The following is a 26909-nucleotide window of genomic DNA, read 5'->3' on the forward strand; positions in this document are numbered from 1 at the left end:
GATGAGCACAGTGGAGATCCCTACCGTGATATGGAAGCACCAATAATACCTCTCAAGGTAGGATACCGATAACGTTTTTTTGATTGTTCACTTTTCATTAGTCGGGAGTTGTGCATCACACAAATAGTTCACTTTTATGAAGCAGTCATTTCAAACTTTAGACTTTATTTACAATGATAATTTTTATATTTTTATTACTTAGAAAATAATTTATATTTTTCCATCATTTAAACAAAAAATAGGCCTGAGTCTCATGCCTTTTGCACAGCTTTTACCTTCAAAGAAAGTTCTCTGGGAAAGAAAGGTGAGGGACATGAAGACATTGCAAATCAACAGTCTACAGATGTCTAATGCGAACAGTCTGAATGACATTCAATTCCTTTTCTTTAGTATCACTGTGATGGCAATGGGTGGTATTTGCTCTAGAATCGAACCAAAATGGAACAAACAGAACAGTATTCTAGTTTGAAAAAGTGGATACTTCCTTAAATGTAATACTGGGAAATTCCTTCACCTGTCAGATGAAGAACAATACAGATACATCCTTGTACAAAGCTGGTATTTACCTGTCACTGAAAGCAAAACCAGGTCTTCTATAAACGACAATAGAATTTCGAGTTTAAAAAAAGAGAGAGAGAGGTGGTGTTTTCACCAAGGAAACAAGATTCTACAAGTCGGCTTAGATGAGAACTAGAAATGATTAGCATGCTGAAAATAACATCGATGACACTCAGAATACACCTGGTCTTTGCTTAACAGAGAGCAACCACAGGCATCCAGAGAACCAGGTACAACTTGTCCTACCATTGTCTCGCCACTTCTATATAAGATCCTTTTCTCAAAGAGGGATAGAAATTCCTTCATTTGAAAGACCTGAGTTTATCTAATGGCACCTATAAATAGGTTCATATAAAAATGTAGTAAATTGCAACAAATACATTGGCACCACAGGAAGTAAGCTCTGGAAGTGAAGACGGTAATTGTGCTGCTCCCAGGAAGGGAGAGAACAATGCTAGCCAAATAAGACAAATCTCTTTTTGTGTCCCTACGCACATCTTTGAGATGTACTAGGTCTGTATTAAAGTCACACGCCTGGTGGATCCACCATCCTTTATTTCAATTGTCTTCTATCTCTAATATAATGACAATTTTTTTATCAAATAAAAATATTCCATCTGTCTGGATTAATGAACACAGTTTGGGGTGAAGAGGTTCCAATTGCTTTGGCCACTACTATTCCTATTCTTTCAGGTACCTTAAAACCAACAAAACCCGACAATGTGCTGAGAACCCCACGATGGTGGTCAAGCTGCTTGTACTCGGGCTGTGATAAAATGGCCAATGAATGTTCTATACTGACTCACAACTGCTCTGCCATTCCACTTGCTCCACACCTGGCCTTTTCTCCAATTTACAATTATTTTAGAGATGTATAGCATTTGGAGAAGGGAAAAAAGATTAATTCATTTTGGTAAGTAATTAGATGCAAAGGGATATGTGTGTATAAACACTTTTTTTTCCCTCTTATTTTCAAGGGAAGGATAGCAGTTAAAATCATTGAGAAATGAATATGACTTACAGTGATTTTTTTCAAACATAAAGACACACAGATAATATTAAGAAAATGGAAACAACTTGGTAAGTCCTATATAATAAAGACCTAGTATTAACTCAGACACATATTGATGTATATTCTAATTATTTAGGTAGAGCCTGCATCAGTTGGATCCTTTTTACATTTTCCTACTTATTGGAAAATTTGCTTTGAAACCATGTTTATTTTTTATTTTGATTTTTTTGAAACCATGTTAAAATTTACACAACTATTGTATTCTTCTTACCTTATTTGAAAAATGCAGTGGGCTATGATAAGTACATGGTTTGGAAGAATACAATATTTGTTTATAAGAAACAAAGGTATTTTTTCATGTGAACACTTCTTTCTATGATTTCAGAGGAAATAAATGGTCGATATCACCATCAGGATTTACTTAGACGCTAAGATTGTGTAATAGTGCTGAAGGAAGTTAGAGCCAAAAATCACTGGAAAGAAACGGACATCAACTATTATATAAAAATTTGGTATTGGTTAAGAAAATCTTTCATCTGGGAGTCATGGACCCAAAATTTATTCAGTTAGCAAAAGTTACTAGTGAAAAAGCATTCTTGCAGCATCTCATTTAACTGGCAAAAATAACTGTATCAGGTTCTCATTTAAATTAGAATAGATGAGCCTCTGTCCACAGATCTCCCTGCAAATAAGTCATCCTTCTCCTACTGGTCTTGAAGATAGCTACAATGTATAAAAATGGCGATTAAAATATAACTTTATAAAAATGTTTCCCTTTTCCCTTTTTTTTAAAAAAGAGTTTGCTATCTACAGAAACAAAAAAAAACTTTATATTTACATCAAGATAACTACTCATGACATATATAATAATATGAAATAAAATATTGAAAGTGAGTATCAACTTTTTAAATAGAGGTTTGGCTCACAGCATAAACAAGTGTCAATAAACAAACAAACCAGAAGAACAAAAAGACTTTCAATGACAGCCCAATCCCCAAACAACCCCTCTATAATCTTCCCTGCTCAAAGAAGCATGAGGATGGGCCAGAGGGCAGGTAGAAGCTACCCCAACATGCAGTGTGTGGAATCCACAACTCAGGTCATCAGCCAATTGACAGCTGGCCAAGGATAAGTCCTTCCCTAGGTCAACACCCAAATCTAGACTGAAATGTTCTCCTTCATCTTACTATAGAACCCACCGTGAGTGTCCCTGTATCTTTTCTCCCTTCTTTTCATATCACACATTGTGTAGCATGATTAAGAAGACACAGGAGAAGTGTAATTTCCCAGGCCATTCCTGGCATCCTTCAGAATTCTAACCTGATTAAAAGACCTGAATCCAGCTCTTTAGGTGTGTATATGTAAAGAACGCCATCCACTTAAAAACGGTGATTTGATCTTAGGTGAGTGACATACATACTCACAAACGGCTCCTATACATTCATTAGGCGAGTCGCCTCGAAAATAGCTCAGCCTCCAGGTTTGAGGCTGGTGACAGCACGCCTCCAAGTGGTGCATCGCAGTAGTACCAGTCACACGGCCCTCTCCCCCAGCCTGTGAGTGCCCTCCATCTACAAAGGGACCTTTATTGAGCTAAGTGGAGGAGGGCATTTGAAGTGACCCCCTCTCAAAGACACTCGGGAGTGAATTTCCTTCAGTTTGTTCACATGTACTGAGTCATCTGCTTCAGCTAGTCTACGGACAACGAAAACCACACAAATCTCTTCCCGCACGCGTGCACACAGGCACCCTTTCAAACTCTGTGCACACAGTCTCACAAGCATGCGTGCGCACACACACACACACACACACACACACACACACACACAGTGTTGGCAGGATGGATCAGAATTCAATAATGCTCTGGAACTTTCATCTCTCAGCCCTAAGAGCAAAAGCTGCTTAGTTGGTAACCTACATTTACTGCACTGTTTCCTTGCTGAGCTGCACCATTTCCTTTGTGATTTGTTTTCCTTTATGATGTATTATATCACAGTGACCACTATATATCTTAATATGAACGCTACTAAATTGTGGAGCCAGCAATCCTGGCTTTCAGTGTGTACGTGTGCGCACATGTGTGTAAATATGTTTTACATGTATCTACGTGGGCGCTTATATACACACACACATATATATTTCCTCCTTTAAAAAAATCCTTAGAAGCTGGTGTTGCAATGTGAAAGCTTCTTTGAATAAGAGTTGTTTTTTTTTTTTTTAAACAATGTACCTCACTGTAAAAATAAACACGAAAATGTTGAAGAATCCCCAAACACAATAGTCATTGGCCGTCCTCTCACATTTCTACAGTGTTGTGTCTAAGTGTTGTGCTGGCTTGGAAGAGTCTGGGACAGATGATCTGTTAGAAACACAGCTCGGTCTATCCACTGTCACTGGTTTGGCTCTGCCGTTGGAGTCTCCTCTCCTCGCAGTTTCCCTTTCTCTTCCTCTTCTTCCTTGATGGCCTGGATTTGCTCCGATGAGTGTTGCTGAGGGTTCTGGTCCAGGGACTGATTTTCGGCACCTGCCAACCGCTGCTCGTCTTCAATGACTTTCTTCCACATCTTGTGATTCTGGAGGAGGTGCTGAGTTATTTGGCAGTAGATTTTCCTCCTTTTGAAAGTTTTCTTTCCTAAGACAAAACAAAACACTAACTTAGACTACTTCCTTGTGTGTGGAGCATGTATAGATAATTCTTTTCAGATTATTGATAGGAGTAAAGTATCGAATGACTGTGTGTGTGTGTGTGTGTGTATATATATATATATATATATACACATATATATATATATATGTATATATATATCAGTGGGTTGTAATAATGCAGTCTTTGAGAATTGGAAAATGGTATTAACTATTAAAAACTATAATTCAAGGGGTCAGCAGGTGGCATAGTGATTAAGGCATTGGACTCCCACATGGCTAACTGTGGTTCGAATACCAGACCCAGAGACTTGAGCCTCATGTGGATGCATGTGCATGCATGCCCAAAGCCCTGAGAGGAGAATGGAGAGGGGATTGCGGTATGACCATCCTCCTCAAAAGTGATTTCTCACTTTTTCTAATCTGTCTTTCTGGTGAGCACAAATGCAAATCACAAAAATCTCTCTTAAAAAAAAAGAATTCAAGACACAAAAATAACTATGAAAAGTATTTTAATATTTGGTAATGTCTAGTACAAGGTTCTGTTTATATCTTGGTATTATAATTCCTATCTACATTCAGCTCTCAAGATTTTTCACCTAAACCATTGAATAACTTCTTCTTGTGTCTTCTCTTATCAACCAGTTTAACTTGGGAAAGTCTACAAGGTTCATTTCTCTAAAAATGCATTTTCTTAAACGTTTATTTAATGAGAGAGTGAGTTAGAGTATCCACTCTGAACAGGGCCCTGACACCATAATTCACACCCAGCCTTCAGCTAGCCCCTATCGTGGGCAAGCACATCTCACATTCTCAGGGAGCTCTCTAGACTTGAATTGGGAACTTCTTCCCATGTGAGATTCCTCACAGTGCTGTGTTTTACTGCTATACCACCAGTTAGCCCATGAAAATGGTTTTGGTATTTTTTTCTGCTTCATGTAGACTAAAAACTTAACTTCAATCCCCATTCAAAGTTTTCCTATAAGTAGGCACAAACCCACTTTCGTAGTCTTCCTTCTGCAGTCTGATTTCTGTACTTAACTTCTCTTTGTTCTTTATATACACTGGACTTTTCTTTCAAGTTGTTTACTGCTGAAATGCTCTTCCCAATCACTGACAGTTCATATCCATTCATTATTTTAAGACACTGTCAGATTTTACTGAATTGCTCTTCTAAGAAATAATATGTCTCAGGACTAGCAGTTAGTGTAATGGCTATGTTGCTGGAATCCCATGTAGTCGACCACAGTTCAAATTCCGGACCTGGTGGCTTTAAACCTACGCACTGGGCATGTATGTGTACGTGCCCAAGATCCTGAGAGGAGAATGGAAGAGAAGGGATTGTGGTGTGGCCATCCCCTCTGGGGGGTAATTTCTCGCTTTCTGTGTCTCTGTCTCTCTCTATCTTTCTGGCAGGTGCACGTACCCTGTAGCAAAAATATCCTCTCCAAAAAAAAAAAAAAAAGAAAGAAATAATATGTCTCTCTCTTCTGAATTCTCAAGACATTCCATATATAACTCCCAAGGTACTTTCTGGGCTTTTTATTTCCCCCTCTTTGTGTGTGTGTGTGTGTGTGTGTGTGTGTGTGTGTGTGTGTAAGGTTTTTGCTATAAGGCATATGCACTTGCCAGAAAGACAGAGAGAGTCAGAGAGACAGAAAGTGAGAAATCACCCCCTAGGGTAGATGGCCATGCCACAATCCTTTCTCCTCCATTATCCTCTCGGGATCTTGGGCATGCACGCACACATACCCAGTGTGAGTTTAAGCCACCGAGTCTGGGACTAAAACCATGGTTGACTACATGAGAGTCCAGTGACATAGGCATTACACCAACTGCTGGTCCCTTATTTTCCCCTCTTATTCTTTTTTTTATTATCTCTCCTTCTGGTAACTGTACATCCAAAATTATTTGGAGGGAACTCACCTCCTTTTTTTCAATTATGCAGCCCTAGAAAAGGTTGTCAAACTCTACTTCTCCACCCATTACCGAACTGTATCACAGTGATTGGTCAATGGGTAGATGTGTAACCCAAGTCAGACCAATCAGAGTCCTTCACTGGGAATTCTTCCCCCAGTGGTATAAAATGAATGTGAAGTTGACAGGTACGGACTAGAAATCTTTTCCCCTCTGCTTGTGTATCTTGAATAAAGAAAACCGAAAGCTCACTGAAAGTAGTTACAGACTCGTGAAAAGCAAGGTTGAAAAGACATGCTCTCAGGCAGGAGAGGTAGAGACAAGAGCAGGAGCAAGTAAGCACTGATCAAGCCAACATCATGTTTATGGGAACCAATAATTTCCCATTTCTGTATACAATGATACAATTGTGATTGTATCGCTTATAATAAAAATGATGTCCTAAATAATGTACTTCAAAATACTTAATTTGTTTGTAAAAACCCTTAAATTTAATTTGTTATTATAATTTATTTTCTTTTTAAGTTTGCTATAGGGCACAGGTACTTACCAGAGAGAGATAGACAGAGAGAGAAGGGAAGTGAGAAAGCAAGGCATTAGGTCTGGGACTCAAACCACGGTCAGCCAAGTAAGGAGTCCAGCACTTTAACCACCACACCATCTGTTGGCCCCTTTTTATATATCCTATGCATTAGATTCTCTTCTAGACTATAGTTTGTTGAAGGAGCCTTGCATAGACTTGTACAGATCTTATACACAACAAGGTTCTTTAATAAATAAATTATGTTTTTCTATGGTCAAACAAGTTAAAGTTTTCAATACGACATTATAGAGAATTTTTAGAGAATTACATCTCTCAATTGAAAAGTATAATGAAATCAATATTGACAGAAGAAACAAAAGATGTTTTAAAGAAGATGGTTTTAATTAACATCATAATTCACTATTCAGGCTTCTAATTCCTTTTCTATTTGTTATACATCTGATATATACTGTGTATTGTGCTAGGTTCTATTGACTTTTTGGTAGACATGATAGATACGCCTGTCTCAGGGGCTGGGCAGGTAGCGTGGTAGTTAAGGGTGCTGAACTCCCACATGGCCAACCACTATGGTTCAAGTCCTTTATCTGGTGGCTTGCCTTCTCACTATCACTCTCCCCCTCTCTCTGGTAAAACAGAATACTACTGCTACTAAAAAAAATTGAATAAATAATTTAAAAAAAAGGTATACTTGTCTGCATGGAGCTTTTATTCTAGTGAGAAGAAAAAGCAAACAAGTAGGTACAATTACAGTGAGTTTTACAAAACTGTGAAAGGTAGCAGAAAGAGGAAACATCTCATTTGAGAGTATATTGCATGATGATGGTGACTGGGACTAGAAGGAGGGTAATGGAAATGAAGGTAATTAGATAAATATTATTAGATTGTTGGAAAGGTCATGATGCATTTTTGCATGGAAAAATACAGCATGACTTTGCTAACAACCCAGTAGATATATTTGTGAGGTAGAATCAAAAGGACTTTGAAACTGATCAGAAGTGGGGAATAAAGAAGAGGAAGGACTCAAAGACGACCCTGAGCTTTTTGGCCTGAGTAGTTGAATAGATGGTGATAAGTTATCCTGGGAAGGGAGACATTGGAAGGGCAACAGATATGAGAAGGAGTATGCTGAACTTGAAATGTCTGGGAGACCCTAAAGCAGAATGGTAAAGGGTTCAGCTGGTCAGGAGCTGAGTGGAAAGGTCTGTTCTTTTCTTCCTTCCTTTTTTTAAAAAATAATTATTTATTAATTTTATTTATCATTATTATTACTTTTTTTGGTTCTTTTTTTTTTGTCTTAGAGATTTTTGCTAAAGGGTACATGTGTTCACCACAGAGTGGGGTGGCCACACTGCAATCCCTTCTCCTCCATTCTCCTGTTGGGACCTTGGGCACACACAAACACACATCTAGCATGAGTTTTAAGTTGCCAGGTCGAGGACTCAAACTGTGGGTCGACCACATGGGAGTCCAGCAACTTAACTATTATGTCTTTTGCTGATCTCCATTATTATTTTGTTAATTTGACCAGATAAAGACAGAACAATACAGAGGGAAAGTGAGAAAGCAAGCCGCCAGGTCCAGGACACGAACCGTGGCTGGTCATTTGGGAGTCCAGTGTCCTAACCACCACATCATCTGCTGGTCCCAAAGTCTGTTCTTTTCTAAGCAACCAGAATCTATTGTAACACTCCATACTTTCATCTGAGTGATCATTTTATGCATAGACCAAAAATTTAGAAGTTAGGCTGAAATCCTCCCATTAGACTAATGCAGAAGCTTTTTTCTTCCCCCTGTGGGCATATCCACAAAGCTCCATACTCTAGTAAGTATTCCGTAAGAGTTTTACTAAATGAATCATTTTCTCTCTAGTTTTTGTTCCACAGCTCCTGGTAAATTATGAAGAATTGATAAGTGGTGAAAATGATGTAAAAAAGTGGTCCACTACTTATTCTTTACTTGAGACCACATTAAAAAGCTACTTGTACAAGTTACTAGGGTAATCAGAGGGCTGTTTTGTCTATTTAATGAAGTAGTTATAATTACATAACATATACTCCAGAGGGAAGTGGGAAAAAAAGGGGGAGAAAATACATTAACAATAATAAAAAACAGAAACACAAAAGTTAGCAAGAAAACACATAAACCAAAGCCAACAGCTATGGTATTTGCCAAAGAACCAGATCTCTGGGAGGCCTTCTATCATTTGTGTGGAAGTGCTAGTAATTCTTTAGATTTTTTTTTTCTTTTTTTTGGAGAGGATTTTGCACTCACCAGACAGACAGAGAGAGACAGAGAGACAGAAAGCGAGAAATCACCCCCCAGGGGGGATGGCCACACCGCAATCCCTTCTCCTCCATTCTCCTCTCGGGATCTTGGGCACGCACACGCATGCGCCCGGCGTGAGTTTAAGCCACTGGGTCGGGGACTCGAACTGCGGTCAACTACATGGGAGTCCAGCGACATAGCCATTATGCTAACTGCTGGTCCCTGTAATTCTTTAGATGGTTTTAAGATAAAATGCCACAGAAATTTCCTGCACTTTATATGGCAATAAGATCCATTTTTCAAACAAAGTGGGGAACAAAGACATAGAATTATCTGGAATTGCTTTTGAACCATACTGATGCATAACAAAAAATATTAAATAGAATAAATGCTTAGAGGATATGGATGCAGGTAGAGTCATAACCAATACTTTAAATAAATACACATTTACGTATTAATATAGATAAATAAATATCCATGTACCAACATATGTGCTGTTTTAATCACTTATACACAAGGTGGGCTTCCTGCTCACACTTATAAAGACCAATTGACATGCACTTTTCTGGAAGCCATAGACACAAAGATCAAATAGGCTCAGAGCTTGCCTTAAAGAAGCTTACACTGGGAACCAGCAGTTGGTGTAATAGCTATGTCGCTGGACTCCCATGCAGTTGATCGCAGTTCTAGTCCCGGACCCAGTGGCTTAAACTCATGCCGGGTACATGTGTGCGCGTGCCCAGTATACCGAGAGGAGAATGGAGGAGAAGGGATTGTGGCATGGCCATCCTCCCTGGGGGGTGAGTTCTCGCTTTTGGTCTCTCTGTTTCTCTCTGTCTTTCTGACGAGTGCACCCTATAGCAAAGACCTCTCCGAGATAAATAAATAAATCAATAAAGAAGCTTACACTCTACAGAAGAGAGAGCCAAGAAGACAAAAACTGAAAGGCGTGTCTGTGTTTTTGACAGATACAGACTGGGGCTAAGATGGGCTCCTCATTCCTATCAGTTTTACTAACTTTAGACAGGTTTCATCCAGACTATAGGACCCTGAGCATTTTACTTTAGAAAACTTGTAATTGTAAGTTATCCCTCTGTCCCTTGCAATATAGCTAAATCTTCCCCCTCTAGTCAGTTTTACAATAAAAAATGTCTTTTAAAGGGCCTTGGAAGCCATCCCTTTGAAATATAATCATCAAGAAAGATAGAGTCAACACAGCATTGCCAACTACAACAAATATAACACGTACATCAGATGTCTAAAATGTGTGCATTTTCAAAATGTGTTCAGATTGTAGGTTTGTTGTTGTTGTTGTTTTAATGGCTATAAGGTGCTCGTACTCACTGGAGACAGAGAAAGTGAAAGATCACCCCCTTTTCCCTGGGGGGATGCCCAATGCCACAAATCCTTTTTGTTCATTCTCCTCTTGGGATTTGGGGCCATGCACGCACATCTACCCAGCATGTATTTCAAGCCACTGGGTCCAGGATTCAAACCACACAGTTAGTCATGTAGGATCCAGTGGCCTTAATCACCACAACACTGGGTGGCCCAAGATTGCAGATTGTATATTAAATGTTCTTAAACAAAAATTTTAAATAAATATAATAAAATAAATTTTTGAGAGGTTTTTGCCATAGGGTGCATGCGCTCACTAGAAAGACAGAGACAGAGAGACAGAAAGTGAAAAATCACCCTCTGGGGGATGGCCATGCTACAGTCCCTTCTTTATTCTCCTCTCAAGATCTTGGGCAGGCGTGCACCTGGTGTGGGTTTAAGCCACCAGGTCTGGGATTCGAACCATGGTTGACTACATGGGAGTTCAGTGACATTGCCATTACACCAACTGCTGGCTCCCATAATAAAATAAAAATTTAAAAAATTAGAGAAAAAAGAGAATGCATGAGAGGACAGGAAGGGAGGGAGCAAGCGGAAATGAAAGAGATTAAAAGGAGGGGATAGAAGGGGAAGAGGGAATGAGTAGAGAAAAAGGAAGGAAGAAAGGAAGGAAAGAAGGAAGGAAGGGAGGAAGGGAGGGAGGGAGGAGGAACCAAGACTTACCTCATTCTTTGTGGGAGGACCAGAAGCCTAACTCTCACAGCACAGGATGACCAAATCACATTAACCAATTCCTCCCTGAGAGCTTAGAGTACTTTTTCACTAGCTCACCCCAGCACTCAATAACTCTACCATCTTTTGTTTCCAAAGAGTTGAGTTTGGGCCCATGGTGGCTTGGTGGTTGGGGTGCTGGACTCCCACACAGCCAATTGCAGTTCGAGTTCCAGATGCAGCAGTTTCCTTTCTCACTTTCCCTCTCTCTATGGTCAAATTATAAATAATAATAATAATAAATTAAATAATTCTTTTTTTAAAAAAGAGTTGAGTTCAATTTTTTCCCTCTATTATTATAAGCTTGAGCTCTACTAAAAGGTTCTTGAATAAAGTCTTCCTTGCAGTTTTAAACAAGTGATTGATGTAATTTCTCTTTGATACATCAAGCCATGAAAATATAAAAGACTCAACTTGTGGGGGAATAAGTAGGATTTTTTTCAAGGGACATGGTACCTGAGCTGGATGTAAATCATAGGGATTAAATTCACTGGGTGAAGTAGGGGCTGGCAGATTTCCAGGAGAGTGAGACGCCTAGGCAGGCAAAGGAAGGGACTCTGGAGCATGACCCCATACATCAACACAAGCTCCCAAACAAAAGCAATACATATAAACTGAAATTTAAATTAAGTTGATTTTTTTCTATCAAAGCCAATAGACTACATTCCTATATCAAGTTTTCACTCTTCTACCAAATCACTCTTTGACCAAAGCCAAGTAGTCTATTTCTACTTTTTGTTGTTGTTGTTGTTCTAGTTACATATAAATCAGCTTCTGTAGAGAAATCTTAAAATGTTAATATACATTTTAACCCAATCTTTTGACTGAAGGGAGTTACAGATGGCCATTGGCTGAAGAACAGATTTGATCATCAGTATAGGAAACACTCCACTGTCCAAGGTGATTATTCCATCTTCACGTCACACACATTCATGGCAGTCCATTCGTCCAGAAGTAACAAAAGCTCGCTTTTTCTCCTTTTTCTTTCATGGCAGTCCCCCATGAGAGCAGCTGTTCTCTTATTAATGCTGTTAAACATTAGTAATAAACCTCTCTGGAATTATACTGAATAAGGTGACGTAGAAGAAAGTTTGTACCAAATAAATTTGCGTAGATTAGTGTCTGCAGGTGGTCTAAAACATGCTTGTATTGGGAGCCAAATTGTTCTGCACTGGAACCTTTTGAAAGGAGAACAAAGAGCCTTTCATTGCTCAAATTTGAAATGCAGCTTAGTACTTCATTAGAAACCTCTTAGTTCGCTGTAGGAATCTTTCAGATTTAATTATGAGGTGAGGTAAAAGCCTTCTTTTCCTAGGATACCATATTGAAACATTTTATTCTGTGTTCCCTGGGAGATCTCCCCGTTTTCCAAATTGGAGAAGTTATCGCTGCATTTTAAACTTTTTTCCTAAAATCTAAATATCAGGCTAAATCAGGGTAATTATCTTAGCCAATATGAATTTCAAAATTAAAATGACTAAGAGGCAAAAAGTAAGGGAGTTAAAAATGAGGAAACCTGGGTTTCCTTTCTGGCTCTACAACCTTGTGGTGTTATTTAAATTTCCGAGCCTCAGTTTAGTCTATGTAAAGGGAGGCAGCTAAACTTCATAAGCCTTGATTCCCCTTTCTTTCTGAATTCTATTACTCACTGTGGTGAGATTTAGTAAATACTAATATTGCCCCCAAATTTATTACTTTCTTGACTGTAAAGAAATACCTCAAAAAATTTTTTTCCAAAGCTATGGCATTAAATCATTGTGGATGTCAGTTTTCAAATTCAACATGAGGTAGTGAGCTAACTTTTGGAAGCTATTAGTAAACAGAATTCACATAATTCTTATTCCTGCTTTAGTGAACTTGATAAACATAGAAAGGTCTGGGAAGAAACACATCAGAATCTGGATGGGAAAGTATGACAACCAAACTCTGCAGAGCAGAAATGAATAAAATATTTGGTTGTAGCATTTACTAAAGCAGGGATCCCCAGCCTCTGGGTCATAGATCAAACCAGTTGGCGACACGTTAGGAATCAGGTCCCACAGCAGGAGGTGAGAGGTAAGCAGTCCAGTAGGGAAGCTTTATCTGTATTTACAGCCACTCCCCATCACTCACATTACTACTGCCCGAGCTCCACCTGCTGTCAGATCAGTGGTGGCATTAGATTCTCATAGGAACATGAACCCTACTGCTAACTGCGCTCATGAGGGATCTAGGTTGCATGCTCCTTTTGAGAATATAATGCCTGATGATCTGAGGTGGAGCTAAGGCAGTGATGCTAGCTCTGGAAAACAGCTGCAAATGCTGCATTACGATGAGTTGTATAATTATTGCATTATATATTAAAATGTAATAATAATAGAAATAGAATAAAGTATACAATAAGTGTAATATACTTAAGTTATCCTGACACCATTCCCCAAGTCCCATTTCCCCAACACACTCTCCTATCCATGGAAAAAATGTCTTCCTTGAAACTGGTCCCTGGTGCCCAAGAGGTTGGGGAATGTTGTGGGAAAGCATAGGCTGATAAGTTGAGTTTGTTAAACCTCCTGGTCTGGGTCCTTCGATTCCTGATTTCTGGATGGTGTGTCTATGTTTTCAGTGTGTCTGAGTTCAAACAGTCATCAGTCAGGGTCATGGGAGCGAAGCTTTTCCAGAGGCTAAGTCAACAACATCTTCAGATATCATTAAGAGGAAAAGGTATTATGTCCTTATTAAGAAAGAAAAATACCTGGCTGTTTGAAATAAAAAGAAAAGAAAAGACTAATATAAATTTATTAAAAGAACAACTGTATAAATAATAACCATGAATCTGAAGTCTTGGCTTCTAGATTTGTATCCCAAGATCAGCATAGAATTTCTAATAGAAAAATTTTTTTGGGGGGGGGTCAGAGAGCATATGTGCTCACTAGAAAAAGATGGGAAGAATTGGGGGTAGGAGGAGTGAGAAAGCACCCCTCAATGGGCTATATGGTCATGCTGCAATTTCTTCTCTATAAATATGCTGTTGGAATCTTGAGCATGCACACATGGACACCTAGCCTACTTTCAAGCTGCTAGGGCCAAGATTTGAACCACCATGGACCATGTGGAACGTTGAAGGAAAACAACTTTTTATTTCCTCCCCTTCTACATAAAAGTTAATAGGACAGAATTTATTAAAAAAGTTGGAGCTAGAGCCAAATGTACAAAAGTATCTCATTAAAAACAACTACATCTTTCCTCTTTACCCTCAAGAGGGTACTTATAGGAGGACATAATGAATCAATACAAGGTTAGAGAATCTCCTTATTAGATGGTTGACATGAACCAAACAGTGCCTTTTATTGACTGAAAAAATTAGAAACAAAATGATCAGGATGTCTTTCATTGATTATATTTTTGGTAAGGGTTTTGAAAAATACTAAGATTGCATTTTCTTCATCTGTAAAGGCAGACAGATAACACATACCATGGCCTCATAAACACAGGAATAGTGTGCAATGTCACCGTAAGGGTCATGGGTTTTACTAATTATGCTATTAGTCACTGCTTTTTTCATGGTGGGAGAAATAGGGATATATATACATATATATATATGTATATATATATGTATATATATATATAATTTGAGACAGAAAGCGAGAAATCACCCCCCGGGGGGATGGCCATGTCACAATTTCTTCTTCTCCATCTCCTCTTGGTCATGCAGACACATGCGCCCTGTGTGAGTTTAAGCCACCAGGTCTGGGACTCAAACTGCAGTCAACTACATGGGAGTCCAGTGACATAGCCATTATGCCAACTGCTGATCCCAGAAAGTATATTTTAAGGCATGAAGAAAATAAGGTTTTTATAGCCAATTGGGTTAAGTGAATAGACTGGCTATATGATGCACTTCAAGACAGTTTTCAGATGTGATCACTTCTTTATCATCTTGGATAGATGTCTAAGTCACGGCATCTCTCCTTTAATAATTCCATCAGTCTAACTGATGCCCGTACTTCTACCCTTGCTCCCCATTAAACAGCCAAAATTCCTCAATGTAGCCACTGAAGCAATCCAGTTAAAATATAAAAATGAACCATTGATGACTTCCCATCTTGCTTAGAGTAAAATCCAAAATCCTTATATAGTGACCTATAGAGCTCAGGCTTCAAACCCTACATCATGTGACCCATCACTACCTCTCTCATACCCCCGCTGTCATCTCTTCAGCCACACTTGCTCTCTTGCTGCTCTTTGACCACCCCAGCGAAGGCCCTCCTTAGGACCTTGCACAAGTTATTTTCTCCTTTCCTTAGAATCCTCTCTACATATCTCCTTATGGATCATGCCATGAATTCTTTCAGGTTTTTGTTTGTTTGCTTAAATATCTACATTATTTCAACTTCCCCTTCTCAGTCTACCTTTTCTAAAATTTAAACCTTTCTCTGCTATATTTCACCTCTCTTTCCTTTTTTGTTTTTCACTCTATTATTCATCAAGACCCAACATATTATAGACATGCTGATTTGTTTTGCTAAGTGTCTGCTGATCCCACCAAAATGGAAGTCTACAAGGCTGAGGATTTACTATTTCATTGTCTATTTTATTCACAGTTCTATCTTCAGAATCTGGAAGAATGCACAAAGTAGAATAAACAAATGAATATTGTCTCTCACTCTTCATATTGCCTTCTCCTAACCAAACCAATAAAGCCTGTGCGTGCTTTATATGGTAACTAATTTTTTTTTTCCATTTTTGTTTGGTTTTGTTTTGTAGTTTTGTTTTTTTTTTTCCCCCTAGTGTGCATGCACTCAGTGGAGAAAGAGAATCAGAGAGAGGGAAGGTGAGCAATCACCCCCCAGGAGGAATTGCCATGCCACAATCTCTTCTCCTCCTTTCTCTTTGGGATTTGGGGCATGCACACACACACACACACGCCCCTGGAGTGATTAAGCTGCCAAGTCCAGTACTTGAACCATGGTCAGTCATGTGGGAAATTAGCACCTTAAATACCACACTACCTGCTGGCCTAATTTCTTTTCATTTCTCAATCATTAAGATACTATGAAGAAAACTATCAAGAATCAAATCTTGATTCTTTTTTCATGACAGAGAATATATCTTTGTATGATACATGGTATTATTATAGAGTCCGTAACCTCACCTCATAATTAAATCTGTAAGATTCCTATAGCAAACTAAGAGATTTCTAATGAAGAACTAAGCATAGTCTGATATTGAGGAAAAGAACAACCTATAACTAATTAATAACCAATCCCAGTAGATGATATTTGGACTCAATCAATAACGAACCCATAACCAATCCCAGCAGATGATATTTAGACTCAAAATATGCCATTTATGAAAGGCATAAGTTCACCTTTGCCTAAGTAAGAATATGAGCCTAGGAAAAATGCATCAGTACCAGATTTTATGGCTTACTTGGAGATTCATTATTTTCACAGGTTTCTTCTTCATTTGGTGTAGCTGCTGCTTCCTCCTCTTCTTCTGGATCATCAGTATCCCCTGACTCTTCACTGTCTTCCACCCACTTTCCTGGCATTAGTCCCGCCGAGTCATAGGAGTTGCACAGAGGACCCACAATGTGAGAGATGAAGGACTCCTGAAGATTGGCCAGCTGGGGAGCAGACCGGTCCATGAAGGGGCTTATGGGTAACCCAAGGCTGGCTTCTTCATCACCCTAGAAATAGGCATTTAGCATGATAGTTAGCTAAAAGGTAAATGAAAAGGGAAGTTTAAAATACAAGTGTAATCAACATTCACCTGGCAATTAAAATATATAAATATGCAAGAAGCTAGATATTCTTGTACAAACTCCTTTGTATGGTTGTTGATAATACCCACGTCACTAAGATTCCTATAGAAATGCTTTTGCTACTATTTACTACTTTTGCAATCATGAGGTTTTGGTTTTCCATCAAGGGGAAGTATAGGAAGTAGTTTAATGTCTCAGTAAATGATATTTCTTATCATATTAGTCAGTAACCCTTACATGAGAATATAAATATATCTTAAAAATACAATGCAGGGCATAGTAATAAAATGGAAATATAATCTATCATGGTTTCCTTTCTTGCCCTGGCTGCCAGAAAGCTTAAAATGATTTCTTGCTCAAGTTGCTATCTTATCCCACATTGGGGGATTATAATGGTCTATTTAATTATATGGCTTATGATATTTTTATTTGTCTATATGTTTAATAGTGTTAATTTATATGTGCTTTATTTTGAACTGTTTCAGAACTTTATGGAAAAAAAATAACAGATTATAAAGCACTCTCTTGACATCTTTCTCCAAAATGCAAATAATTTTTACAAATAACTTTTTCTTAGCATACTATGTGGTTACAGTTTAGACTACATGTCATTTCTTTTCCTGATCAAAATTGGCCAGTACATTTTCTAAAGAAGGTGTGAATACAAAGTAGAGTGATATTTCTATAAGTTTTGGTGAATCCATGAATTGAATGACTAAGATAGATGAGATAGATAAGCTAGTTACCTGTTCATAAAATTCATTGACAATACCCTCTGTCCACTGAAGATGGAGCTCTTTACACTTAGCTGGCCCATTAATATCAGCCAACTTTATACACATTTGACAAACCAGCAGGCGATCATTTTCATTGGTCCAATCTATTCCAACATCATCATTCACCTGTTTGAGGAATAAAGTTAAAATGTGTTTTGCCTCTAGGTGAAAATAAAAGTTGTCCAGGAGAGAAAACAAAAGAATCTTTATTGTCTCCCTACTGTGTAGAGATCAGAATACCAAATAATCAGAAACTCCTCATTTATTTAAAATAATATCTCCAGCTTGCAGAAATTAATAATAAAATAATTCATTGAAAACAAAAATAATGCATGATATTTGAAATAACTATTACTTATAGAACTGACAATAAATATTTAAAATTAGAAAACATTATCAATTACTATTAAATAATTCTCTTGAACTAACATTTAGGCATTTATGTTTGATATGAAATTTTTTTTTCCCCTTGGACATAAGGTGTGTGTGATTATCATAAACAAAAGGACAGTGAGAGGGAAAGTGAGAAATCAGCCCCAGAAGGGATGGTCACTCTGCAATCCCTTCTACTCCATTCTCCTCCTGCGATTTTGGGCATGCATGCACATGCACCCTGTGTGATTTTCAAGCTACCAGGTCTGGGACTTGAACCATGGTGGGCCATTTGAGAGTCCAGTGCCTTGACCACCACGCCACCTGCTGGCCCGTGATGTGAGGCATTCTGCTTCAAGTGTTGGACTTTTAGTACTGCCAGCTAAGTACCATAAAGATGAGAGAAAATTAAGTCCAACAAAAAGCCACAATGACAGCAAGAATTTATTATTCCTCTGCAGCACAAAGTATAATATATACAGATAGCACCTCAACTTCCTCCATATCAAGATTCAAATCAATACCTGTATGTCTGCTTTTGGTTCAACGTTGCATTTTCACATTTGACATATAAGAGCTGATATGTACAATTTCTATTTAACATTTGGTTTCATGACATCTTTCAATGTACTTATAAAATGAAAACTGGTACAAATCTGGTTACCTTGGCATTAAATTTGGCTACGAAGTCAAAATGTTTCTTCAGGTCAGTGGCCAAAATTGCTTCAATGACAAGAAAACGGAAATGTTTAAATTCCACATGGTCAAGGTTCACTAAGAAGTTATACTCTGGCCGGGACATGAAAAGATTCCATGCAGCAGCTGCGTGATGATTCTCCAAAACCGAACGATCATTATACAGCACCGCCTAAGCAAATAAGTAAAAGAGGAAAGAGTTTGACTTTCTAAGTTAACAAAGGAATCACAAAAACAAATGGGAAAATGAAATGCTTTTGAAAAATTTGTTTTCATGGGACAAAGAAATGTAATCTTGTGTTATTAAGAATCACTTATTGCTATATGTTGACTATTGGTTACTTTTCTTGGTTACATTTCCTTTTTTTATGTGATAAGCTCCTTTTGTTGAAACTTTATCCTAAACTCTCACAAGTAAGGGGTACTAGCCTGTATTAGTAGAGTTGGCTTTTTTTTTTTTTTAGATAATTTCTTTATGTTTCTTTCTGGGGCACAGGAATTTAAATATAAAAATAATATGAATATATCAATATTCCTAAGTTGTAATTCAGTTACTTTCTGTATCTAGCATAAAAATTATCCTTATATTATACGTATTAGCTTGATATGTATAACTTTTAAAGAGTAATGGAATCCCTGAGAAGCATACAATTTATAACATTCTCTCCCCACAATAAGCCACAGGGGGGAAAAAAAATCACCCTTTATCTAGTAATGGAACATATAAATTAAGCATCTACTTGTCTGGAGTTCTCTAGAAGTGCTAAGAGAAGCTGGACAAAAAAAAAAAATAGGGTCAGCCAGTAGTGTGGTGGTTAATTAAGGCAGTTCAAGTGTCCTGGATCCAGCAGCTTGAAAAACAACCTGGGTGCATGTGTGTTCACGCCCAAAATCCCAACAGGAGAAATGCAGAAGGGATTGCAGCATAATCATCTCCCATAGGGGGCGCTGTCTCACTTTCCCTCTTTCTCCCTGTCTCTGTCCAGAGAGTACATGTGGCCTCTAGCAAACTTTTTTTTTTAAAAAGGAAGCTGCCTACAAAGTGCCTGAGGACTAGTGTGCAAGACAGATTATAGGATAAAAGGCATAAGGAAAAAGAAAGACATAGTACATGGATATTAATATTGAGGTAAGTAAAAATGAAGATGTGCAGGAAAATCCGAAAGGTAAATTGTGAGGGTGAGAGGATTTTGGCTTATCTATAGGGAAAATAATTTTGCTGTATGAAGGATATGTTTAAAGAAGGTACGTTACCTACTCAGTAGGTAGTCAGGAGAAAAAAACCAGAATGCTTTTATTGTATATAGGTTTGAGGAAAATTGTAAGTTTGTTCCTAAGAGAGCTTGTAGATTGCTTGGGAGTGACATAAAGGACAAAAGGCAAAAAAAGAAATACAGGACAAGATTGGCCTCTGGATGTTCTAGGAAAAAACAGACTCTCAGGATGTTTAGTAACTTGAGTTTACACGATGAAATCAAAGGGATGGTGACGGAGCTTAACTGTATAGCTGGAGATGCCTAAATATTTACTGGTTAATTCCTGACTTAGACAAGCACCAAGATGAACTTCTTTAAAGTTATTCATTACTTTTGGAATCTATGTTCAGGCGAAAACATTCCCTACAATGAAATAAACTGATGTTAAATTTTTACTAACCAATATATACTCCGTAAGAATTTTAATTGTTGTAATGGATATATTTCAAAGGTATGGGATGTATATACAAAGAAGCCTTTTATCCTTTTTTTTTTTTTTGGAGAGGTTTTTTTTTTTTTTTTTGCTATAGGGCGCGTGCGCTCGCCAGACAGACAGAGAGAGACAGAGAGATAGAAAGCAGGAAATCACCCCCCAGGGGGGGATGGCCACGCCGCAATCCCTTCTCCTCCATTCTCCTCTCGGGATCCTGGGCACGCACGCACACGCGCCCGGCGTGAGTTTAAGCCACCGGGTCCGGGACTCGAACCGCGGTCGACTACGTGGGAGTCCAGCGACATAGCCATTACGCTAACTGCTGGTCCCAGAAGCCTTTTATTCTTAAGACTTGATTCCCTAACCTGTTCAGAAAGGGACTTTTGCATAGGTTGCCTTTTCTTTGTTCAGAAGGTTCATTAACATAAAGTCAAGGAGATTTCCTTTCTAAGAAGAAAACTGAGACGGGATCCCTATGGATAATACAGTTATACAGTTGCATACTTGTCATCAATAAAACAAACCATAACATTTTTTTTTTTTTTTTCACTATAGGGCGCATGCGTTCGCAAGACAGAGAGATACAGAGAGACAGAAAGTGAGAAATCATCCCCCAGGAGGGCTGGTCACACCGCAATCCCTTCTCCTCCATTCTCCTCTCAGGATCTTGGACACGCATGCACACGCGCTCAGCATGAGTTTTAAGCCACCGGGTCCAGGACGTGAACCGCGGTCGACTACGTGGGAGTCCAGTGACATAGCCATTACGCTAACTGCTGGTTCCCAAACCATAACATGTTTTCTAAATTAGCATGGCCTTGAACTTTATTATAGGACTAAATATAGTTTGGCGTATTGTTACTTGGTGCCTGTTATAAGTCAAATATATAGAGTTAATTTTTCCAGAGAAATCTTGAACTTAATTCTCCAAAACGAAATCTAACAATTTGGGACCAGCAGATGGTGTAGTGGTTATGTTGCTGGACTCCCACGTAGCTAACCGCGGCAGCTTAAAACTTTCCCTTTCTCTCTTTTACTCTGTCCCTCTCTTGTCAAATTAAAATAATATTAATTAAATAAATAAAATTAAAGACCAGCAGGTGGCATGGCTGTTAAGGCGCTGGACACTCCCATGTGGCCAACCATGGTTCAAGTCCCAGAACTGGTGGCTTGCTTTCTCACTTTCCCTCTCTCTCCTTCTGGTCAAATTAAGATAAATAGAATTAAATAAATAATCCTTAAAAAAATAGTTTATTACAAAAAACAAACAAACAAACAAAACCCTTCATAGTGGCGAGTGTGTATGTGCCCAAAATTCAGAGAGGAGAATAGAAGGGGATGCGGTCATGCAACAGGGGGTGATTTCTCGCTTTCTTTCTTTCTGTCTTTGTCTCTCTGGTGAGCACAAACACCCTGTAGTAAAAATCTCTCTAAAAAGTAAAGAAAGAGAAAAAGAAAAGGAAAGAAATGTAACGATTTACCTGAGGAGCACTAGTGGCAACCAGGAAAGCATTAGTCCTTCCTGGGTGATCGTAGTCATGCATGGCTGCAGCCACGTACAGTGCCATCAACTCTAAGGCAGGGATGTTCCCTGACAGACATCCGTATTTATCATCCGGCACGTTAGACATTTTTGAGAACACATAGCCCATATGTCCGTGGGTAAATCCACTGTCAGAATCTGAGAAGAGAAAATGAAAGTAATAGAAAGTGTAAAAAAAATTATTCGACTGCTACTATTTGTCCTGACATGCTTTGGAAGAAAGGAAACACCCTTTCCCCATCATTCGCAAGGGAGCACAGCCGTTCTTAATACATACCCGAGTCACTTGCGGATCCGTGATCATTAATCACCGTCGAGAGGCCTGGAATGGGCTGGGTAGTGAGATACCAGACAGCATGTAAGACATCCGTGGCATGGATTTTGTTGTGATCTGTAACCAATGCAAAGCAGTCATCACTTTGAGAACTTTGGGGTCCGAGGATTAAGAGTGCCATCTACTGGATGAACAGTTTAGTCCCATCATTTCAATACCCCAGTTTAAATCAGCGAACTTTTTAGGACAAATTCTCTTTGGTTACTTTTCCATAACTTCATACTATGTACAATAACAAGAAAAAACAACATTCATAGCATTAATTATGCATGCAGATGCCCCAAATGGAAAAATCTGTGTCGAAAATCTATCAGAAACCTACATAAATAGGAAACTCACTATGTGAAACTATTATAGTGTTTACATTTGTATTTATTTTCCTGTAAAAGTCTATGCATTATGTGAAACCATCATAGTGTTTACGTTTGTATTTATTTTCCTGTAAAAGTCTATGCAGAGGGGGACCAGCAGATGGTGTAATGGCTGTGTCGCTGGACTCCTATATAGTCGACCGTGGTTCGAGTCCCGGACCTGGTGGCTTAAACTCACGCTGGGTGTGTGTGCATGTGTGCCCAAGATCCCAGAGGAGAATGGAGAAGGGATTGCGGCGTGGCCATATCCCCTGGGGGGTGATTTCCTGCTTTCTGTCTCTCTGTCTCTGTCTTTCTGGTGAGCACACGTGCCCTATAGCAAAAATCTCTACAAAAAAAAAAAAAAAAAGTGTACGCAGAGGTCTAGAATACAAGAAATAGTCATGACTTTTTTCAACTATTGAGTTGCTGGAAAAGTCATGACATATTTTTATACAGAAAAACACATTATGACTTTTCTGACAACCTAATAGATCACATAAAATGGCCTATACTACCAAATATTTCATCTTTGATATGAGTCAAACAAACAATTTATGAATAGAACATAGTACAACTCTTCTGTATCAATTTCCAAACTGTGATAAAAATGAATAATAAATCTTTTATATGTAGATTAAATCACAAAGCCAAATTCAATTATGTTCTCTGATCTAGAAATTCTAATTTGGGAATATAGTTCTAGAAAATGCTTGAAAAGAAAAATAAAAACCTCTATATACAATAACATAGGAAGTTGAACAACCCAATGGAACAACCCAATTCACTATTGAGAATGTCTTTATCATGTGAAGGGGGCTCTAGTCTGTATGTACAATCCAGCTTATTTTGAACCATAATCCAATGCCCAGTGGGCTCTAGACTTGCCTTCTTTTTCTGATGAAATTCTTCCAAGATTTTTCCTGTTCACCTGCCCCTCCATCACACTTCATTGACTGATATGCTTTACTCAAATGCACCAACTTTGCACATTTCACCCTTTTCCACTTCAGACAACTGGGTGTGTAATTTTGATTAACCACCATGGTACCATTCACTTCCTTCGCCTATATAACACAGTACATTTCTGCAAATACTCAACAGATGAGAAGGAGAGAGAAATAGGAGAGAACAGGAAGAATGGCTAGGGAAATATGAGTGGAATCTCTGTTTCCTGGTCAGAGAAGGAAGAGGAGAAAGCCTACAACGACGACGTGTGAGGTGTTGGCAGCACCTAGGTGGTCTTTGGTAGAAGGTGCCTATTGCCCTACACTTTGGCAACTCTTAGGAGTCAGTATTTAAGTGACAACAAGTAGCTAAATCTTAGGTAAACATCCCAGGTATTTAGCTGAGGGACTTGGTTATGGGTTTGAAAAAAAAAATCTCCTCAGATGATCTTTGAGAGTCAGACTTCCTAAGCTTCTAAGGAGAAAATGTCGGAACCTGTCCTCCCACGTTGCTGCTAGAGGTGACTGCTCACTTTGTAATGTTTGAAGAGCAATTTTATTAGGATTGGAGTCTACCTGATACAAGTGCATTACATTTCCATCTTATGTCTATGATTACAATTACATCTTATGTCTGTACCTGTGCCTGGTTATGCTAGAAGTTTCTGGACTTGAGAGAGATCTGGTCTTGTCTCAGCTCTGATATTTATTATCTGCGTTACCTAGGAAAGTTACTTAAAAGTCATTCCCTTATCTTAAAATAAAATAGATGAAAAAGTCTCATTTCTTTGTTTCATTGCTGGACTCCCATGTGGTCGACCGTGGTTTAAGCCTGGGACCTGGTGGCTTAAAACTCATGCCGAGCATATGTGTGTACATGCCCAAGATCCCAAGAGGAGAATGGAGGAAAAGAGATTGAGACGTGGCCATCTCCCCTGGGGGGAGTGATTTCTCACTTTCTGTCTCTCTGTCGCTCCCTGTCAGGCAAGTGCATGTGGCCTATAGCAAAAAATAGCTCTTAAAAAGAAAAAGGGATAACGCTAGTGCTGGTTTCATAGTATAATTGTGAGGGTTGCATAAGGGAGTATAAGGTGCCTGGTGCAAAGTAAGAAGTCAATGAACATACATAGTATTCATGTAAAATAAGTTGCTGTAGCCCAAGATAGTAAACGAGCATGATCATTGGGTTTCTCTCCAAATCCAAGCTGGATTTGTGAGAACAGAATTGCAAAGCTCATCTAAATGCCCTTCTAAGCCCTTGGAGAGGTGGAAGGTAGTGATGGCTTAGCAGAGGAAGAAAACGGCAGTTTGAGCAAAGGTGTCACTGCCAGCAGTTAAGTCAGGAGCGAACTGCTGAGCTAAATTCTCCTCTGTTCTAAGCTGGTAAAATGATCACATTCAAGTTATTATCACTATTGTTTCTAGTCTGAGAAACCTTCATATGAGTCCAAAAGTCTAAGGCCAGGTGGGGCAGTTTCGGGGTATTGGCGGAGCCTGTGTGGGATGAGGAGCAGACAGCATCGGCTACAGGTGAACTTGCAGCTTCCGTGCTCTGCTGCTCCCTGCCCTGTCTCCCATCCCAAAGCCCAGACCTAGAAGGCTTTCTAGGTAAGTTTTTAAAGGCTTCCAGTGAACGATCCTATCTACATTACTCAGTGCTGAAAGTACCAAAAGAACAAAAGCTGCCAAATTCATTTTGTGAGGCTAGTGCCATTGCCATTTAAAAACCAGTAAAATAGGCCCAGGCACAGGTTGTGTGCTGCTAAGATGCTGTGCTCTGCAGGCTGGGACTACATGGGAGGTCCAGGTGTGAGTCCTGGTCCAATCTAAAGGCTGGACACAATGGCACACGTCCGTAATCCTGGCAACTCAAGAGGCTGAAGCAGGAGATTCATGAGCTCAAGGTCAGTGTAGGCAGCATAGAGAGACCCTGTCTGAAAAAAGAGCCGGCCAGGGGTGTTTCAGATGGGAGGCTGAGATGGGAGGACAGTAACGTGGTGAGACCCTGCCTATACACACAAACAGAAAATCAAACCACTCCCTGGAAACTAAGTAGAAACAATGCATTGCGCAGGGTTAAGCACTGTGCACTGGGAGCCAGATCCCAACGGCCAACTTTGTTTTGAATCCTGGCCCTTGCAGCTTGGAAAGCATACTGGAGTGGTGTATGCACCCTCCATTTATTGATAGGATATAGAAATGGAGAAAAAAGGATTACAGCATGACCACCTCCCACTGAAGGGTGCTTTCTCTCTCTAGCAAGCATGTATACCCTCTGGCAATAAAAAAAATCAAATTCAAAAAAGTATAGGAAACAATACTTCCTTTGCTTTTAAGTACCGATTAAAAGTATTAAATAAAACAACAGCTAATCGAATCTAACCGCATATTTAAGTATACATGTCTAGTTATGTGTATGCATGTCTAGAGAACTACACTGTCATCAGTCCCTGAAACAGAATGGAAAACTATCTGCCTGTCATCAGTCAATGCCATGTTTCTTAAACAAATATCTACTTGGTATGTGCAATGTGTAAGCATTATGCCAAGTGCTGGTATTTCTGTTGCTCTCACCATTCATTCTCAAGTTAGGGACCCAACTCAGGAGCAAAAGAACCTGGGAAAGAGCTTCGTAGGTCAATGTATGCTATTGACAGATTTCCAAACGTGTGACACACACACACACTCAGAGTTTCCACCTCTTGTTCTATCCATGGTAGGTGACTGAGAGGGACAGGAAATGACCTTAAAGCTATCCTGATTATTACCATCCTTTTTCCTTCACTCGGAATGTGGGACAAAATAGTAACCTTCTTGGTAATTCCCTCGCCCAGGTGGCAGCCTCCTCTTCCCTGCCAATGACGCATACACACACACATGCACACACTCGCACATGACATACGCTTCCTCTTTCTACAGCCCGCCTACCTCCCTCCATATTGGTACACTCATTTTCTCAATTTTCTCTTTCTCTGTCAAGCAAAAACTTGAACTGAGCTGGCATGGAGAGTTAGAATGGCAAGTAAAATTTACAGATTTTTAGACCCAAATTTATAGATTTTTGGTTGACAATTCTCTCTGTTCACCTATGTACCACAGGGCAAGGGAAAGTTGTAAAGAACAGAAGCAGCACTTTAAACATTTTTTTTTCTATTGGAATATGCCTGTTACTGTATATCCCTCTGGCTTATACCAATTCACCTCAGTATCTAGCCTTAAAATTGGCAGACACAGCTGCAGCAGTGCAGGCAGCACTGTGTGAAACTGGAGCCACATGGGAAGGCCCCAGGTTCAGATCCCAGATCAACCTGAACACGTTGGGTATGCCAATGATCCTGGCGGTATGGAAGTCCTAGGGAAGGGGTATGGCAGGATGAGATCTTGTCTTTCTCTCTCATGAAAGAAATAAGT

General features: G+C 39.1%; 1 protein-coding gene across 1 annotated transcript in view; it reads right to left on the bottom strand.

The window, feature by feature from the left end:
- Nucleotides 1-458: 458 nt before the first annotated feature.
- Nucleotides 459-26909, bottom strand: part of PDE3A (phosphodiesterase 3A) — a 371187-nt gene continuing 344736 nt past the window's right edge. Inside the window, 6 exon segments of the mRNA XM_006155100.3 lie at nt 459-4202; nt 16458-16716; nt 17538-17693; nt 18604-18807; nt 21806-22005; nt 22145-22258. Coding sequence (XP_006155162.1) covers nt 3961-4202; nt 16458-16716; nt 17538-17693; nt 18604-18807; nt 21806-22005; nt 22145-22258 — 1175 coding nt within the window. The 3' untranslated portion in view covers nt 459-3960.

The sequence above is a fragment of the Tupaia chinensis genome, unplaced genomic scaffold, assembly GCF_000334495.1.
Source record: "Tupaia chinensis unplaced genomic scaffold, TupChi_1.0 Scaffold000434_1, whole genome shotgun sequence".
NCBI classification, from domain to species: domain Eukaryota; kingdom Metazoa; phylum Chordata; class Mammalia; order Scandentia; family Tupaiidae; genus Tupaia; species Tupaia belangeri.